The sequence below is a fragment of the Cariama cristata genome, unplaced genomic scaffold, assembly GCF_000690535.1.
Source record: "Cariama cristata isolate BGI_N322 unplaced genomic scaffold, ASM69053v1 scaffold3219, whole genome shotgun sequence".
NCBI classification, from domain to species: domain Eukaryota; kingdom Metazoa; phylum Chordata; class Aves; order Cariamiformes; family Cariamidae; genus Cariama; species Cariama cristata.
The window spans coordinates 95636-115265 of NW_009633890.1; the positions used below are offsets into that span (position 1 = coordinate 95636).

A 19630-nucleotide genomic window follows, 5' to 3' on the forward strand; every position below is an offset into this window, starting at 1 on the left:
AGACCAAAAAGTGAGCTATCAATACAGCTGGCGGCAACTTTGGGAAGGGTTTGCGGCACAATACTTGTTGCTATCCTTATCCCTTTGAAAGATGCTCTTTGTGCCTGTGGCTGGATGGGTCCACTCCACCTGGGCTGTTCCCAGGACATCCCTCCTGGGGTGTTTCCGTGTTGTTCTAGGCACATATCAGCCATGGTGGTGGTCTTAGACCCATTGCATCCTACTCCCTACCCATTACACACCCCAAACTGGGTGGCTCCGGTTATAAAGCCAGCAGTGGTTATAAAGCCAACTTTGCTTCAAGCAGCAGGAGCATAGTATTGTTGCGTGTTCCTCTCTCATCTTCTACCTCCTCCCACATCATTTCTTCTAAATTCTGTCTCCGAGTTAGTTTTTCAAACCTATGCCTGCTAATACATTGTGGTTAGCCTAGGGTAATGCTGAGTGACTCTAAGGGGAAAGAATAGAAAGGAGGGAGTGAATATTAAGTGCCCCATAGGATTTCTGCACTGTGGTTAAGGCTTAGCAGTATCTGATAATGCTCTGCTATGAGATGTTAAGACTTGAGCTTCTATCTCCCTTAAACACTCCACACTCTTAATTCTGCAGTGGCTTAGCATAATTTTTTTAAAAAAAACTCTCTGTTAAAAGCCCTTCTGATTGCAGCAGCATGGTATTGCTGTGTCAGCGTGTTGCTTTGGGTTGGGCGGAGGAAGTACTTGGCGTAGTGCATGCTAGAAATAGCAAATGAAGATGCCAGTGACCTTTGTGATAAGGGACTTCTGCAGGCAATGCTAAAGCTGAGACAGCGTTTGCTCCATCATCTAAAATAGTTTCTTGTTTTCCAGCTAGCTCTGGGGGTGAGTGCTCTGGGTTGTCTCCTGATTCAAATGGATTTTGTATTTTAACCCCATCTCCTTTCCAGACCTTATCTGAATCTCCTGTTATAAAGATGGGCACCTTGCTTTGGAAGATGTCATTGTAATCAGGCTGGCTGCCCTGGGTTTGCCTTGATTTCTGAGTGCACTCAAAACTGTTCCCCTGCCCTTGATAGAAACCATCACTCCCCTGTGTGGTGTTGCCATCGATCCAGACACAGAGAATTGGGTGGAAGAAAGCTTAAAAAGGTTTTCAGATTTCCCAGAACAATTGTTCTGTAACAACTAGGTGGCTTAAAAGCCATAGGGCATGCATTTGGCTATTTAGTTTCATCTGAGAGCCATGTTTTCTTTAAGATGCATGAACTTAACAACTCATGTGAGCATGGTTGTTTCCTGAAACCAATTTTCAACTGGAAAAGGCAATTTCAGAGCAATTTTGGTAGCTTGGAACACTTGCATCTTGCTGAAAGCCTGTAAACATTAAGTTCCCATATAGTCTGAGAGCCTTTGTAAAGTCTTACTCATTATCTACTATTAACAATTTAAGAATAGTTTGTGTGTGTGTTTGTGCATGTAGGGTATGGAAAATGTCTGACATTACTGGGAGCTATGGACACTGCAGAAAGTTTCGGTTAGCGTGAGCATTCAGGGCGGGTGTTCTTGTCCAAGCTATTGAGTTTGGCACTCTAGAAATTTTTGAGAGGGTAATGAGGAGGGGGGAGGAAGGGAGGGATGGGGTGATGTCAGTGTATGAATGACTGCAAACATCTAGCAGGTATCTAAGACGCTTTTTCCTCTGGGTATGTTTCATTTCAACTGGTCTTGAGGATGCTGGGGATGTGTTAAGCTGGTCGAGATCTTCACAATGATTTTGATGTGAAGCCTTGAGAGAGGCTGGAGTGGGAATGGACATTTCTCTAGTGCTCTGTACGTGGTTGTGCACCTCCACCTGTAACGGGGCCTCTGACTCTCTTTGCAGCTATGATGGAGTGCCGTTTCTGATGCATGACAAGACACTCAGGAGAACAACGAATGTGGAAGAAGTGTTTCCAGAGCGGGCCTACGAGCACTCCTCCATGTTCAACTGGACCGACCTGGAACAGCTCAATGCTGGAGAATGGTTCCTACAGGTGCGTATGACCATGGAGAGGATGTCCTGAAGCCATGGCCATAGGATGAAAGCTCATGCCTAAGCCCTCTTTGAGGTGGAGAGGTGTAGATCTATCTCCTTGGTGGAGTGGTCTGAAGTGCAGCTAGACCAATCATCCATGAACCACCTTTAGTTCTGTCACCTACTAAACTTAGACTTGGTCTAGAAGACATTGTCTTTCTGTGCCTCTTCTACCACCTGGAAGAAGGGACCTTAATGCCTGGTTGACACCACAAAGAACTTGAAGACCCCCAGGAGGGGGGAACGTGATTTTAAAGAGAGCAGAAGAGGCAGCGTGTTATATACTGTTCCTTTTTCTTTAACTTTTGGAGGCAATTGTCTGTACAAAGAAAAAGCAAGAAATTCAGCCTTTGAAGTCTGGCGGAGGGAGGAATTGCTGTGGGATGGGCTTGACCCGTCCTTTGGCGTGCAGTCAGGTTGCAGGTGGAATTTCTTTTTGCCAAGCTGCTCTCTGGTCAATGGCCGTAACCTTCTTGGAGAGCATTAGCTGTGGTCTGGAAGGAAGGCTGCAGTGCTCTGATACACTCATGCAAGCTTGAATGTGGCTTGCTGAGGCATTGCTGCAGTGATGCAAGCTCAGGTACCAGTTTCATATACCTGCTTGGAGTTCCATGGGTGCTTGCTTGGTGAAAGCCTGAAACCACTGTAGCTTCACTGTCATTCTGATCTCAGCTGGTCTGGAGGTGTGATGGGGATGTCTGTGTGTTACAGCTACACAGAAACGTGTTTGGTTTGCAGGCGTGGTTGTGGGAATGCAGGGAAACTGCTGCATGCAATATGAGAAAGGCCAAGACAGCATCTGGAAGGCTGCTTTTTGGGATGTACTTTGAAGCAGTCATTTCTGAATGTCCTTAAGTCAGGAGCCCGTCTCTTAAAAACCATAGCTCCTCTCCTAGTCGTATAAAAGCAGGTCCTTTTTATTTCTGGATCCTGAAGAATCCTTGGTGATCATGTACATAGTGTGAGAAAGTACATTTTTAGCACCTTTTTTTTAGCTTGCTACCTTGGAAAAATTACATTACTGCCCTATAGCTCTGCTCTTGCTCTGAAAATGGGGCGACCTGTCCAGCACACCTTGCTTTCAGTAAGGATCTTTGACCTCCCCTTGGATAGGGAAACTGAGGCACAGAGAAACACTTCAGCAACTCATAAAATGGTCATCAAGAGTAGCTGTTGGTGTGGCCCACTGTTGCCGAGGTGGGATAGAAAAGGGTCTTCACCTGTACTGGGGGAGTCTGGACTTTGTGGCAGTAAAATTGGGATGTGCTTTGCTTTCAGAACGACCCTTTCTGGACGGCCGGGTCTCTCTCAAGATCTGACTACTTGGAAGCTGCCAACCAGTCAGTCTGCAAGCTGGCAGATATGCTAGAGGTGGTCAAGGACAATACATCTCTCATCCTGAACTTCCAGGACCTGCCATCAGCTCATCCTTACTACAGCACTTACATCAACATCACTCTGGAAACCATCTTGGCATCGGGAATTCAGCAACAGGCTGTGAGTTCTGTGGGGCTGATGATGTTTCCAAAATTGCCCTCCTTATGGGTTTCCCCGATTCCTTGAGTGTCTCCATTTGGACATCAATCCTTGAGTGATCCGTTTTGGACATTAGATTTGAAATGCCACCCTGTGCCAGGAAGCCATGCTGGGGAGGAATGTTCCTCCAGGCTGGTGGTCCCAGAGGCTGAGGTTGGCATGGACCTCTGAAACCCACCCAAGGTGACTGCTGATGCAGCAGCGTGCCCTGGCAATGAGGGGGCTTGATAGCGCCTTGGACTGTACTAGTGGTAGTGTAGCTGGATGGAGGGAAGTGATTATCACCCTTACTCAGCAATTGTTTGTTGTGGGGCTCACCAGTACAAGACAGATGTTGATAAACTGGGGCAAGTCCTGCAGAGGCCACCAAACTGGTCAGTGGACTGGATATATGAAGAAGGGCTGAGGAAACTGAGTCTCTTCATCCTGGAAAAACAAAAGACTTTGGAGAGCTGCTATTAGGTCTCCCAAGAACGGGCAAGGAGGTTGTTGAGAAGTTGGACCAAAGCTCTTCACTGAGCTACGTGTCAGGAGGATGGGAGGCAGTGGTCATAAATTGAAACGGGAGATGTTCCTGCTGGATATAAGGAAAGTAGTTTTCTCTGTGAGGGCAGGCAAGGGTTGAGAGGGGCCTGGAAAGACCAGGGGATCTTCATCCTTGGAGTTTTTCAAGAGCCAACTAGGCAAAGCCCTGAGCAACCTGGTCTGAAATCGGTGCTGGTTTGTGTTGGGGTAGCGATCTCCTGAGTTCCCTTCCCACCGAGCAATTTGATAAGAACCTCAGACATGAGAGAAGAGGCTGAGAGCCTGAAACTTCTCTCTTTGACCTGTCTTGGGAAGGAAATCTGGGTCTTTCACTTGCCCTGTGCTCTCCCTTGAAGATGGACTGGTTGAAAATAGCGTGGTGAGGTTGGCAAGTGGAATGACTACCTCACAGCTCAGATATTTCATCTGTACCGATGAGGTGCATCTGCGTGCACAGACAAGTTCAGCACTGACCTGTGCAGTGATGAGCCCAGGAGGGAATGGAGCTGTTTTTAGCTTCCATCTGTCTTTCTGATGAGTGACACTGCCACCCAGTTTCCAATTAACTCTGTGGCTGCAGTGACAGCGTTATCCGCAAGCCTCTGCCAGCTTGGCTGGAACCAAGGGAGGACCATGCTGTCTTCTCCTTGGGTATTGGGATGGAGAGCATGAGAAAAATAGTCAAAACATAGAGGTGGGGTTGTAAAGTGGTATTTCTTACCCAAGTTTTATGATTCCCTATTGAAAATGGATATGGTTGCATCTGTGCTTCTCTGATGCTTTGGTAGATGAGTGTCACTGAGTTATTGAGCATGGGTTAAAGCAATGCAATGCCCAGTGGTACTGCTGAGATCATCTCGTTGGGCGCAGCCATAAAACTGCCCAGCTTGGTTCCTGCATCCACTGTACATCTAGCAGCTGAGCATCTTAACAGTAATTAATTTGACACGCTTTTAAAGCGTGGTATGAACTTAGGGAAGTCCTTGCTCAGGGTTGGAGTAGATGTAGCCGTGATAAAAGAGTGAATAAAACTAGTCTTAGGCATGGGATCACGAGAGGCTTCTCCTGTTCATCCTTTCTGCACTGTCAATTTTAGCCTCATGTCCTTAGTTCTCTCTGTGCCCTGAACTGGACAGGGAGGACAGATTTTTCACGGATGCCCCATGTCTCTTCTCATGAGACATATCTCTTCTCTCTTCTCATCCCTTCGCATCTCAACCGTTTTCACCTCTAAGATTTTGTGCGTTACAGTCCTTTGGGCTCGAGGATAATCCTGAAATGCATTTGATTAAAAACGTGGGAGGCTGAAAGTCTCTCCTAGACAATTTGTATGACAAATGAGGCAGCCTCTCATGTGATTTTGCTCCTGGCTTGGTGTAAACTGGCTCTCCGCAAAGCTGCCTCGCGTTGCCGTCTTTGCCGTAGCTATCCTCTGTCTCGCTCCCTCCGCAGGTGATGTGGCTGCCGGACTCGGAGAGGCAGCTGGTCAGACAGATTGCGCCGGGTTTCCAGCAGACTTCTGGCCTCAAACTGGATGCAGAGCGGATGAGGGAGAAGGGCATCGTGAAACTCAACCTGCGTTACACCAAGGTCACGAACAAGGATGTCAGGTACAGCCCTTTGGACGCTGTGTGATTGCCCGTGGGCTTCACAGTGGGTGTTCACAGCTCTCTGCATCCTTGTGCCCTGCGTGCATCCTCAGCCCAGCAGTATCTTTTCTGATCATCTCAGGCTGTCTTATCTGCACAGAGGTATCTTTTCAGACAGTGTTGCTCTTGAAAGCTTCAGCTGTGCCAGCTTGTCCCTACCCATTGCCCAGAATCCAGACTGTTCCCAGAAGCTGACTGGTAACTCTACAAGCTAAATCAGTATATGATGATCCATTTTGAAATACATATATATGAATCACTTGATTCTTATTACGCTGTCAGCTCTGGGAAAAAGTGAAAGCTTTTCACAGCGAGTACTTCCAAGTGCTGTTCCATCCTCATTAGCAGCTGCCCTTTGCTTCTGTTCGTCTGCTCCAGAGTTGCTACCGTGGAATTTTGATTAGTCCAAAGTCTGGATATGCTTTCAGAAATTTCTCTTTGCAGAGAATTCACCTGTTTCATTACTGCCCTGTGTCAGCCATTTAGACTCCTCTTTAATGAGGTTGGCACAGCATGAGGTTCCTCTCCTTCTGCTTGAGCCTGTATTTGAACCATGCAGTGTGTTAGCTCCCGGCTTTGCCCTCTTCTTGGAAAGGGTGGATTGTCTCTAGTAGAGCTCTTCTATTTTTTAGAGCTTAAATTTTTTCCCCAAAGAAATACTTGAAAATGAAACAGGTCTGCAGAAGAAAAGTGTCTCCAAAAGAGCTGTCTTGCTGTATATTTGGGCTAGAAGTAGGGAAGAGCTGAGCCCGCAGCTGTTTGAGAGTGTGGTCCTATTTAGTGGTGTCTTTCTGTGGCTGCCAGCAATCAGTCTACTTGCTTGCCCTTCAAACCAAGTCTGTGCTTTACCTGCATGATAATTTCCTGCCTGTTTTCCCCCCTACTTATTTGCTCTATCTTACGGAGAGGACCATATGCCAACTCTTTCATCTATCCCAGCTCATCAGCCCCCATCACTCGTCAATCCCACCTCGGCCGTCTCCAAAATCCAACCTGCCACCCGAGTGTTTCCTCAACCCTGAAGGCTTTGTGGTGCCCAGTCAAATGTTGCTGCAGTCCTGTAGCATGAGCCAGAGCAGGCTCAACAAGCCCTGGTTTAACACAGGTTCTCTCAATTCCCCCCCCCCAAAATCAGCATCTGGATGTAACGTTGCTGCAACCACCTCTGCCCTTGAGAATCCCGTAGCCTTTGGAGCAGCTTGATCGTGTTGTGAGCTTTGAGACGTCCACATCTTGTACGCTGGCCTTCCACCTCAAAGTGCTTTGCCAATGTTAAATTGCAAGGATTAATCTCTCTGCTGCCCATGCAAGGGAGATTAGTCATGCTTCTGCTTCGGAGATAAAGAAACAGAGCAATTTATGCAAATCGTAGGGGTACAAGGAGTCCTCTATCAGTGCTTGGTTTGCTGCTGACAGCTCCTGTACCTCAGCTTGCAGTTTCAGCTTCTTGGAAAATGACCTCAGGAGACTGGAAGCTGTAACTCTGCAACTGTCCCCAAAACAAGGGCATGGAAGTTGTAGAAATTGATGTTGGAAACGCATCTGTCAGTTTTTAATTAAGCAAATTGCCTCTGAAGTGTTACAGGCATCTGAGCGACATGTTAATTTTACATCGACGTGATGAGGCGGTTGTTACAAAAACATGCTGTGTCCATCATTCATGAGCAAGTATCTGAGATGGTCTGTGGCCTGGATCAGATAGCATCCAAGAGGTGAAGAAAGCTTTCAAGTTCAAACTATTTGATTGCAATGCCCTTGGGTTGCTTATGAAATGACAGTACCCTGTTAAAAAAAACCAACAAACAAACCACATTTCATGCAATTCAAACCCAATAATCTAGCCATGATTACCGCAGTGGCTGACGGCAGCAGCTCTTCTCTTGGAGATAAGGGTCTGTCGTTTGCTGGGGGACTCACCTCTCACCCTGTCTGTCTCCTGGCAGGGACTATGCCATGGCAAACCTGAGTGTGAATCTCTACACTGTGAACGAGCCCTGGCTATACTCCATCCTGTGGTGCGCCGGCGTCCAGTCAGTCACCTCCGACAACTCCCACGTCCTTCGCAAGGTGCCTTTTCCCATCTGGCTAATGGTAAGCACGATGCCTGGGAAGCTGCTGTGAACCCCTGGAAGGAGGGGATGCAGTGGCGGGGTGTTGAGGTGGCCGTTGACCACTGTAGCCATACATCTAGTGGGTTTCTCCAGGAAGGTTTGATTGGGTTCTGTGTTTTGGCCAGGCTGCAAAACTAGCTTTTTTTGCCTGTTTTTAATACTAAGGCAGGACAAGTTTTACCTCTGGCTACCCCATTGCTGGAGAAGGAACAACCAGAGACCAAAGGTAGCCACCTTGCCCACCATGTAGCCAATAAACACTCTGAAAATACCCCTAGTACTTTGGGTCTCTGAACCAAGCAAAAATATTCATGTTGGACTGGAGGGAAAACGATGAAATTGTTGTATCAAAGTATTTCCAAAACAAGAGCTCAACTGCGGAGGTGTAAGCACATGTGATGGAGGGGCTATTTTCTGATGACAGATCCTGTTGGGGGTACGACAGGAGGCAGCTGTTTTACGTGCTGCTCTGCCAGATGGGCTTGGGAAAGGGGAGAATAAGATGAGCACAAGGAGAATTTAACATTAATGCGCTATCTGCATCTTTAGCTGGAGGTAGGTCCTCAAGACTACTGCCTAGATGGATGAACATCTATGTACAATGTCCTTAACCTACTGCTTGTGTCTGACTACACAAATTCACACTGGTGCGTGCTGAAGCTGGAGAATTGTAAATGGTTTTATAAAGATTGAATCTGTTGGCAGAAGAGATTATCATCGTCTGAATTGTGCTGCTGCAAACATCTGTCCTCCACCACAGCTGGCAGGAGTTACGTGCACATCACTGGCAGTTTTTTACTCCCAAAGTCTCTTTGATGCTTGGAGTCCTCCTCCAAGGGCTTTTTCATCTGTTGGATTTCCAACTCAGCCCTCTGCTGCAAGTGCACACTCTTATATCACCGGCAGCATAAAAATACCTTGATTTCCTGCATATTGAAGTGCCTGGGTGATGTAATCTAACCAGCTTTGCCACCTGAGCCCCCTCTACCATGCAGGATGTGGCTTGGAAGCTGGAGCGAAATTTTTTTCTTCCAGGCTTTGGCTGCCCAGCACCCTCAGAGACTTTGTTGGGCTTTATCGCCAGCTGAACGGTGCAAATCTATTCTGCTCCATTCACACAGGGGCCATTTGCAGTTGCAAAAATACGTTTAACTTGTATTTCGGTTAAATAAAAGCAAAAAGAAAGAAGAAAAAGTAACAGTCTCCTCTCTGCTCTTGATGGAAATCTACTGGTAAGAAGAGAGGCCATCAGACACGGCATAGAGGAGGACTTTGAAAAGCTTGAGCTGGAGTTCAGCGCCCAACTTGCTGTCCTTAAAGCAGATGCCCAGTGTGGGACCCCTCTCTGCATTTTGGGGAGTCTCTCAGAGCCAAGGTTTGGGTTGCTCTCTGCCCAGTTACGCTGAATTGATGATGGGTTTGATGGGCTGCAAATGTGAGGATTTCAGGAATAGGACGTATAATGGGTAAAGTTTATAAAAAACCCAAAGTAATCCCACTGAAACAACCCTGTTTAAGAAAGAGGAACTGCAGGTGAAACATAGCAATTCCTGAGCAGGTCTTGGTGCGGATGGAGCAGGACAAGAAGTTGTCTCCTCAGTAGGTGCCTGCAGGGCTGAGGAGGCATCTGCTCACTGGGCACTCTTAATAACAATGTGTGTGAGGTGCATGTCTTTGGGAAAAATCCAGTTTTCCCCTTTTGATCACCTTGAGATTCCATTTTTTGTCACTTATAAAACCTTAGCTTGGGACCGAAAGCTTCCAGCTTTGAGCTTTCTGCAGGACTTAAAAAAATATACGTAATACCTGTAATCAGATGCTGGAGTTCGCCCAGAAAGCTGTGTTCATGTCTACCTATTGCTTGGGTGGATCATAGGAAATGCAACTTTTGCCCCAGAGGAAAACCTGCTATTTGCGTTCTTCAGTTGTGAAATACCAACGGTTGCATAAATGAAAAATTTAGATCTGTAGATTTTGTTCTAACTTAGAAGACTCTTGAGTTTTCATTCAAAATAGTTACGATAGCATTCTTCTGCCAAGAAATTGGAAACATCAGCTTTGTGTCTTCGTCTTAATGGCTGCAGCAAATGTAATGCTAAATGTCACCCTTCTGTAATTAAGCTGGAAAGCACAAGGATTGAATCTCCATCAGAAGCATTGGCTAATTAAAGCGTTGCCCTGCTAATGCTATGGTACACTTTCACAGGATAAATTGAGACACACAAAGATTCACTGAGTAGTAAAACAAGTTGATCTCTGCTGAGAGACAGAGGTAGCAGAGTTGTTGGCTCCCAACTGGTTTTATCTGTGTCACGCTACCATTGCATGAACTCATCTTTAAGCATTATGTATTCTGTTTCTCTAATGAAATATTACTTGTGTGCATTAATGGTGGTGGTGGTTGTGATGGATCCATCTGGTATGAAATCAGCAACCTTTTCCTGATTGGGACTAGTCCAGGTTTGGGATAGGAGGAATTCATTAGCATCACTGGGGGCTGTCCTGGGTAGGTGTCTTCTGAGCATCATCAGGAGTTGATTATTATCACTTCACTTTAGTGTCTTTCCCGTCTTCTGAGCATCATCAGGAGCTGATTATTATTATCACTTCACTTTAGTGTCTTTCCTGAGCAGCACAAAAATTAACGTGAAGTAGTGTGCTTCTATGCTGGGTTCAGACGATGAATTCAGCTGGTGTGATGACCAGCGCCACTTGGACTGGCAAATGGAGCCAGAGCTACCAGTGCCTTAAAGGACGGAAATTGAGAAGTACATGCTTATAGCACGGGGACTGTGCAGAACAGCTAACATTAGCACCCAAAGTGGACCCTGCGTGTCTCGTGTGCAATGTGTATATATTTCTGTGTTTTCCCACAGACTTGGATTTCTAAACAACATCTTACCCTCAGCTCGAGGTACAGCCGAGATAGGAAACCTTCAGCCCACAGAGCTCTGAGAAAATGTCAGCACAGGAAAAGAGGGAGAGTTTAAAATTGTTCCTGTTTGCAGTTTTTCCTGATAACGTCATTTTGGATGACAGGCTAGCATTAGAAACATCATAAACATTGTGATTTATATGTGACCTCTGCAGCTCTGTGCTTTTCTTTCTGCCCTGGTTGGTAACTTTAGCGATGTGTGGTCTCTCTGTGATTGTACAAACCCGAAGGTTTAAGGTCTGCTTCTGGTTTTTGTCTTCCAGCCTCCAGACGAGTACCATCTAATCTGGATCACATCTGATCTCATTTCATTTATCGTAATTGTAGGAGTTTTTATATTCCAGAAGTAAGTAGCATTGTTACAGCTCAATTCTCATGTATCTGTGGCGTTTTTATTTTTTTCTTTTTTGTTTAGAGCGTGGGGTGGAGATGGGAAAGAGGAGCACTGTGCTCCTCAGGCGCTCGGATTGCAATAGCAGGGAAACTGTTCATTAAATATCCCTACAAAGACTGCAAACAATAATTCCACTTCTGAGATGTGACATTGAATTGGATGTAGTCGCTGCTTTCTTAAAAAGGATGAGAGATCTCAAAATAGTAGCGAGAGACACCTTGCTCTGCTCATAAACGCGTGTGGGAGAGAAACTGTAAATGCTTTAGGGAAATGGATGTTGAGCGAGAGATTAAAATGCCTTGAAGGAAGAAGAGGAGATGTTTTGAGATTCCACCATTATAGTCTTCAAAAAGAACATGTTAGAGTTTTTTCTTAAATCGGTTTGTTCCCATTTGGATGAAGAAATAGAAATATTATGATTTAGCAAATCAAATCAGTTGCTTAGTTTGATGCATAGAGAAAGTATCTCCATTTTCCAAAGAAAAGGAAGAGTGAGGATTTGATGAAGGCACGGCAGAAGCTTCTCTGTTAGCCAGGGTCCCTGGAGCATAAAACCAAGGAGCAGAGCAAGTTAAGACACTGATAAACCAGCAGGAGGTAAATCGACCTCCTAATGGCAGACTTAGCCAAGCTACCCTCCTCCTGATTATACTGGAGAAAACCGCAATGTCCTCCCGGTGATGTGCCTTTTCTCCTAGGAGGCATTTTAGCTGTCAGCAGTGACGGCGTAATAACCCTCTCTGGGAAGACGCGTGAGCTCAGAGAGAGGTGTGCTCCCTCCAGCAAAAAGCAGCAGCCTTCTCCTGGGAAAAGATGTCATTCTGAAATGGCATCCCCTCTTGCTCTGCCTCTATAATCTCATCTGCTTTGGCATGCACAAATGACTGTCCTAGAGACATCAAGGGACCTACGCTTTCCTTCTTAATATCCAAATGCCTTCGCGTTAGGAGCAGCAATTTAATTTGCTTCAGCCTCATGAGCTAGTGATTTTGCCGTTGCGTTGTCCCAGATCGTCTGCTTGCAGCAATCTCTTTCCTTCCATGAGGTGCGTAACTACTCAGCTATTTTTGCCATGTTACTGTAGGCTTTTGCTCCTGCCAGCACCCGCTATGGATTTAACTTCAGGCCACATATTGGGTCTGTTTATAATTGTGTCTAAATTCATGACTTGCACGGTCCCACGCTGGTAGACCTGTTCCCAATGGGTCCCTAATTCCAGCATGGGATAATGGAGTGAGCAGCAGCTTCAGAATTCTCCTTTCCAATTAAGTTTCCTGACAGTTAATGAAACCACTGACCAAGATGAGATTAAAATTTTTCTAAGAAGTCTTGTGATCTGAACTGTGGCTGATTAAACCTTTCCTCCAGAAGGTCATTGTGGCTGTGTTGTCTGGAAGCTTCCTCCTTTGCCTCAAATTCATCCGTTGGTTTAATAAGAGATGTCCTTGCTCTTTAGACCCTGTATGTCTCTGTTAGATACCGAAATGCACGGAGGAATCTGGAGGCAGGGATTGACCTCTCTGAAGAGCAGAATTTGAAGGTCAAGTTGATGAGAGATTTGCAGTCTTTTGCATCGTCTCCCAAAGTCAGTTTTAGAAGGTTTTCCTGAATCAGACCCAGGAGACCACAGCTGAAGAAATTTAAACTGATTCAACCTGCTGAGTGGGAACTATAGGTCCCAGAGCAGAGTGAAATGATGCTTGCTTGGAGAGAGGGAGAAGTCACAGCTACGTGGACTTTGCAATCGCTGGACTCTTCCTCTCTGCACAGATTGAATTTCTTCTAGTTTGGAGGAGGTTTGGTGGAGTAGGGTGAGAAGAAGCAGGATAAGGAAGGAAAGCATTATTGCAGGATTTGTCTTCCACCCTCAGTGTAAGTGTGATAGAGATGAGAAGAGCTGGAAACTGCCACCAGCTTTTCCCAGGGTCCATCAACCCTGGAGCACTGAGCTGTCAGCCCAGCCTCTGGACCTGACATGAAGAGGCAGTTGCTCAGAGAGGTCTGGCTACATGGGGGTATATCGTAGCAGGGCCAAATGCCTTTTCTTGGATATTTCCCTTGGGACAACTTGTCCCAGGTGAATAGAAGGAAGAAAGAGAAAGTCTAGCACCAGAAGCTGGACTTTCTGCAGCAAAGGGCTTGCTCTTCCAAGAGCCTTGTGCAGGAGACACCTATTTCCCTGCCGTTCCAGTTTCTCCACCACATGAAAGAACTGGTAGCAGTGTTAAGGATATATCAAAACCAAATTGCAGCAGAATTGCCCAACTACTACCTGCTGATGTGATTCAGCTCTGGGAAATGGGGCTTGGCATTTGGCCTTCAGTCTCATGGTGTTGGGGTTTTTTTGGTGTTTTTTTTGTTTGGTTGGTTTTTTGTGTTGTGTGGTTGTTTTTTTTTCCCCCAAAGGCTTTTTTTGGGCAAAACAGAGCTTCTTCCTTCATACAAGGATGAGGGGGGTGGGTGGGAACAGAGCCACTGCTTTGATGTGCTCCTCTTCTCTCCTACGCATGGCTTGTCTCTCCTCCGCAGCCGTGGGTAGGGATTGCTCCTGCTGTTCTGCTTCAGCCCTGGTGACAGGATCATGGCAGCCTCTCTGGAGGGGAAATACCGACTGTGATGACTTCTAACCGATCTTTTTTTGCCTCTTTGCCTTGTTTATTTTCTTACTGCTCTGACTGTTGTGCATGTTCCTCCTCTTTCTCTCTCTGCTGCATTCTGGCATCTCACAGCTATCACATGATCAGGTAATTCTGGTGCTTTCCTCCTCTTTCTCTTTTTCATTCAACCTTTCTTTCTTTCTCCCTTTCTGTCATGGCTTCACTGCAGATGGACAGGGCAGGACGCAGCTTTTCACGATGCTTTCAAACATCTGGCTTCGCAGGGAGACCATAAAGGTCTGAACATTGCACAGTCCATAGCCATGAGCACCATGGAAGTCCAATGCTGAAGCTGGTGGATGTTTTGAAGGCAATCTGACCTTCTGTTACCATGGTCTAAGTCGCTGCCCTTTAAAACAGCCCTATTCTGCGGACCTGCAGCATGTTGGAATTGGGAAATTCCCAGTGGATGTAATGCTTTCACTATGGAAAGAATCCCATGCAAAATATCCCCTTCCTTCCTGCATTTACCAGAGGTTTTTGAGACCAACCTCTTCTAAATTGGCCAGTTCTAAAGAAAATAATGTAACCTGTTCAGTTATATAAAGTAGTGCTTCTCTAGCCCTGGGAATGAATTAATAAGGCTAATAGCTGGGAAAGGTTTGGCTCATCAGTTGTTGCACTTGGAGCTTGGGATCTTTCAGGAGTCTCTCCCCAGTTACACCACTGTTACACACTGGAAATGCAGTGTGAAAATAAATAGCATTGCACCTAGGAAGGGAATGAGCCTGGGATGCTGGATTTGAAGTGCCACCAATTGGAAACCCAGATTTCTCCTTGTATTGGCTGTTTTCTCACCCCCTTGGAGGGAAGCGCTGTCGCTTTTCTGCAGTAAAGCCTTCACCGCGTCCCTACTCGGACCAAACTCTTGACGTGTTACCTTCTCCATTCCTTCCGCTGCGTGCCACGGGGTTGTATTTTATTTCTGAGGACTTGGCTACTCCCTGTTTGTGCTTATCTGCCCCTCTCCCCTGACCCCCGAGGCGGTGGGTGGGCAGGGGTTGACCACCTGCAAGTATTGCCTGCCCCACAAGGTACCTTGGACTTGCAGCGTTACATCCTTGAGGCATCTCCCCAAAACTGGACCTGGCCATGGGGCTGGGCTGAACCCTTCTCTGGGTGCAGGGAGGTTGGGTGTTTCTCCCCGACTCGTCTCCCCCTTGGTCCCTGGCTTGTGGGTAAGGAGAAGACAGGCATGGAGGAGTTGGGCAGGCTTTAGGCAAGAACGGTCGCAGGATGGGGACTCTGTGGTTGTGGCTGGCTTGGCTCTTTGCTCGCTCCATCTTATCACCTCGGTACCAATCAACCCCATTTTCTCCCTGACCTGCCCCTCTCCCACCACCTTTCCCTGCCATTTAGCATCTCCCTTCCAAACCAAGGGTCCAGTTGTGGCCCTAATGTGGTGTATGCTGTCTCTGTGTTGTTGTCCCAGTATTTTTTAGTCTGTTCCCACCCCGTGTCCGTCTGGTCTGCTTTGACGCCAGCCTCCCAGAACAAGACCTACCTGCTGTCTGTCTGGCCTTTTTGCACGCTGCTGTCCTAAACGTGATCGATCACAACAGAGTCCAAGGGGGTAGGAGAGGTGCTATTTTCTATTAAACCAGCTTTCTGGAGACCCAAAGGCTACTGAACGCAGCAGAGAATATTTCATATTGTGTTGGTTGGAGTTGCATCATGGTTAAGTGTACTGGTGGCTCTTCTAAGAGGGTATTTCAAAGTACCCCTGAAAAATAGGGTTACCCTCTCCTAGCTTGTTCAATCAGAGCAATGCACCCCTGTGAGAGGAGTTATCCTCGTGCGTGTTTAACTGCCCTGGGTCTGACCACAGCCACCATGGGAGATGGAGAGCAGAGAGCAGTGCTTGTTCCTCTTGGCAGGAGGAGAAAAGCCCTTGGTCCCTGCACCCCTTTGAGGCTGGGCTGTCTATGCCTCCAAATGGCCCATGCCCTCCATGGGAAGTCTAGGACCTATGGGCAAGAGATCGTCGTGCCTTTTGGCCACGCAACCCAGCCTGATGTCAAAAAGCCTGATGTTGTGGGCAAAGAAAAGACTCGCTGTTGTAGCAATATGTTTTGGTCTTGATTATAGTTTAAGGAGGGTCTTATCCTGTGTTGCAACCACATTCACCTTAGTGGGATCTGCCTGCATGGGACGCTAAGGGCAAAAATAATCTTCTTTGAGGTCAGAGTGGCTCAGCTTAAATGATGATGATAGAAGAAAAAGATTTTATTGTTTTTTATTATTTTAAATTTTATACTTTAATGTTTTTGCCTCCTTGTGCTTCCTCTATATTGCTTCTGTCTCTGGGACTGCGAGTTGTGTCGTGTTGCCATCCTACCCCTTCTTTTCTCTGTAGCAGAGCCTCCACCTTCATCCATACCCCAGTCAAAGCCTGATGGTGTGGTGTCACCCACTGGGATTTGGGAAGGGGGATAGATGGACACCATCTAGATTTTCCTGGAAAAATTGCGAGAACCTCTTTTGTGGATGTTGCTTTGTCAGACTGATACTGTGGACCCAGGCTGGAGATGTGTGGGGCTCCTCAAATCCTCTGCTCCTGGGACTGGGTAGGGGGTTAGAAATTTAAGAGAAGGTGGCTGTCACTTTTTTTAAAAAATAAATAAATTTTAAAAAATTGCCTTCTCTTGCATGGGTGAGCCACTAGATGGTGCGAGAAGATCAGAAACCCCATAAACCCCCCTAAATCCCTGCTGTTTCTCCATCAAATAGCCTTATAGCTGTTATAGCAGGGAGAATGGGATTTACTTGAAAGCTTTCCTCTGTGGTCAGGGGGTAGGATGAACTGGTGGGGTGGGGGCTATGAAAGCCTGGCCTAAACAGCATCCCTTTGCAATGGGATCTTGGGTGCGGCTGCTCTGTCTGAGCCCACCGAGCCCTGTTTTCCCCGTTGCAGCAGCAGCCCAGCTCTCACTCCTAATGCCAGCAGCTCTGCAGTTGAGGGTCTGCTACAGGGGTGCTCTCAGGCTGAAAACCAGCTTTAAAAGTAAAATCCCTCTTGAACTTGCTTGCTGTTGCTCATTACTAACGTCGATAATTTTCTTTGCGTGCATTCAGCAATGAGAATATAAGTTTGGCTAATTTTAAGTCGAGCCAAGTTCCCACCAGCCTCGTACTGTTCATGTGGTGGAAACTTTTGGTGAACACTGAGTTTCATCGAGGCTTAAAAAGTGGAGGGTTTGTGTAGAAACATTTAAGTGTTTAGGGGAAGGGGAGTGTACTGGGAGAAATCACATTTAAAGGCACTGTATGTGACAGCTGCCTGTGTTGGGACTGCGTGTATGTTCCTGCAGAGCAGCTCTTATCGGTGTCTTTGCTCTGTCTCGAGTTTGAGACCTTAAATTGTCTTTGAGCTCTCTTCTCCCACAAGTGTAAGCATGTCACTTGGTGAGGAAAAGGTTATGGTTTCTTTACTTGGCTTGGTCTCTTGTTCTTTCTTCTCTTTCCAGTCCTAAGGGTCAAGGCCAAAGGAGGCCCTACCTCCTTTGGGCAACTGGATAGCTAATGTGATAGAGCGGGGCTTGGGGCATCTGCAGTCCTTGATGAAATTAGTGGAATTAGGATGCTCAAGGTGGTTAAAGATGACCTGCTTGTATGTCTGTACCCCTCTGAGATAACATGCTCATCTCTGAACATCCTCCTATCATGCGGGGTTGCGTAGGTGCAAGGGAGCAAAGGCGTGAAGGTCTCTGGGGCTTGGTGGCCTCCACGTTGTTGGTGGCTGCTTGCATTGAGGATGCTCCTGTGGTTGGGGAGCTCAGCCCCTGATATCTCCCTCTTGTCTTGCAGGTGGCGCCTAGGAAGCATCAGGACCTACAACCCGGAGCAGATCATGCTCAGCGCTGCTGTCCGCCGGTCCAGCCGGGACGTCAAGATCATGAAGGAGAAGCTGATTTTCTCAGGTATGGATGGGTGCTGGTTGGTGGTCAGAGCCCTTTGCTCCATCCCTCAACTGTCACCCTGCTCTGTGCTGATGGAAGAGGTGGTCTTGATAAGGGTGTCGTCATCTGCTGGGTAGGATAAGATGACTGGACTGACCCCGCTGCACTGAACCACTCGTGGCATATGGTCACGGCTCATCCATCCCAAACTGGTGCAGGTCTGAGCACTGATTTGCTCAGAAATCCTGCATTCATCTTCCCAAGTTACGCCATGCAGCTCTCCTATATACTGTCCCACATCTTCTCCAATCTCAATTGTCATCAGGGGGTCAAAAGCTATAAAACCCATTGAAATAATGCCATAGGTCACCACGAGTAGTGGGGATGAGTTTGGGATAGACCTGGAATTCAGTGGCACTATAGGTTGAGGGGTTCCTGATATCCTTGTGCTCCTCCCAGCATTTATTTGTGTTGGAGCATGCTGGCAACGTGTCCATCTCACCCCATCTCTAAGATCTCAGAAATGTATAAAGAGAGGGAAACATTCACTTTAAACCATTAAAGTTGGTGCATGAAGGTGGAAAACTCACATTTGAAGGAATGTGAATATAATCTCCCCTTGAGCTTTGTTATGGGTTTTCTTTTGTTGTATTTAGGGGCTAGAGACCTTCAGAAGGGATCAGGGTTTATTGTACTGGGCACACATGCAGCAAAAAGACAACTCTTGCTTCAAAGAGCTTATTGTGTGACATGCAGGCCTGATTCTGCCCTCCAGAGATGGTGAAAATCAGGTGTAAATCCAGGAAACCCAGAGAGGGAAAGCAGTTGGTCACGGCAGAATTAAACCTGCCCAACATGTTTTAGATGTAAAAGGTCCTAGACATAAAATATCCTTAGAGGTAGGGGATGCATATTAAAGTTTTCTGCCTCTGAAACAAATGTTCTTGCTTAGGGTGGGTGTTTACAATTAAAATATTGGTGGCTGCACGTTTTTCCCAGTGAAACCAGTGACTGTAGGAGTCTGCCCTTTTTGCAGAATGGCTATTTGGGTAGAGATGAAGTTTGGGTATTTTACACCCTTTTACTGCAGGTGACAAATTCAGCCTGTGACATAACATCACGTGTATGGGGGGGGTCCAGTTTTGCCTCTGATGGTGGCAGGACTGTCAAGGTCTGAAATGTAGAGGTGAGCTCCTATACGGAGGCAGATGCTCTTCAGAACTGGTTTTAAACGGGTGCAGTGTTACTAAACCGGGGGTGAAATCCCTGTAGGATCAGATGGATCCCACATGCTGGAATTGCACAGCTGCTCAGTGCCTCAGTTTCCCCATCCATGGGGCGGGGGGGTGTGTCTGGGATTTGCACTCCTGTGACATTGACCCTGCTTTCTCTACCCTCCCCAGAGATCAATAACGGCGTGGAGACCACGGACGAGCTGTCTCTCTGCTCCGAGAACGGCTTTGCCAACGACATGGTCACCCCCACGGATCATCGGGACACCAAGCTGCGGATGAACTGAGAGGCTCTGGTCCAGCCCTGGCATGTGGTGTCCCCCTTGTCTGCTCCGGCAGTGAGAGCCGTGCTCTCCTGCTTGCTGTGGGATGGGAACCTTTGAGGAACTGCTGGTCGGGCAGAGACCCCTTCCCATACCCCATCACTAGCTCCTCCACCTCCCTGGTTGTGAGGTTCGGGGGCTTATTTTTGTAAATATGTAGAAAACCTGAGATTTTTGTCTCTTTTTTTTGAGTGTGATTTTTCCAGGGCATGAGTGGAAATACTGTGTTCATTAAATCCTCAACCTTATGGCTGAAGTTATTTGAATCTTGACGTGACAGCCTGAGTCCCCTTTGGGGGGGGTTCTGGCAAAACCAC

At 46.9% G+C, this 19630-nt stretch overlaps 1 protein-coding gene across 1 annotated transcript in view; it reads left to right on the plus strand.

Annotated features, from left to right (window-relative positions):
- LOC104166840 (glycerophosphodiester phosphodiesterase domain-containing protein 5-like) overlaps positions 1 to 19383 on the plus strand; it is a 106373-nt gene extending 86990 nt beyond the window's left edge. Inside the window, 7 exon segments of the mRNA XM_009706925.1 lie at positions 1861 to 2011; positions 3331 to 3549; positions 5566 to 5723; positions 7706 to 7853; positions 11072 to 11154; positions 17667 to 17779; positions 19162 to 19383. Coding sequence (XP_009705227.1) covers positions 1861 to 2011; positions 3331 to 3549; positions 5566 to 5723; positions 7706 to 7853; positions 11072 to 11154; positions 17667 to 17779; positions 19162 to 19277 — 988 coding nt within the window. The 3' untranslated portion in view covers positions 19278 to 19383.
- The last annotated feature ends 247 nt before the right edge of the window (positions 19384 to 19630 follow it).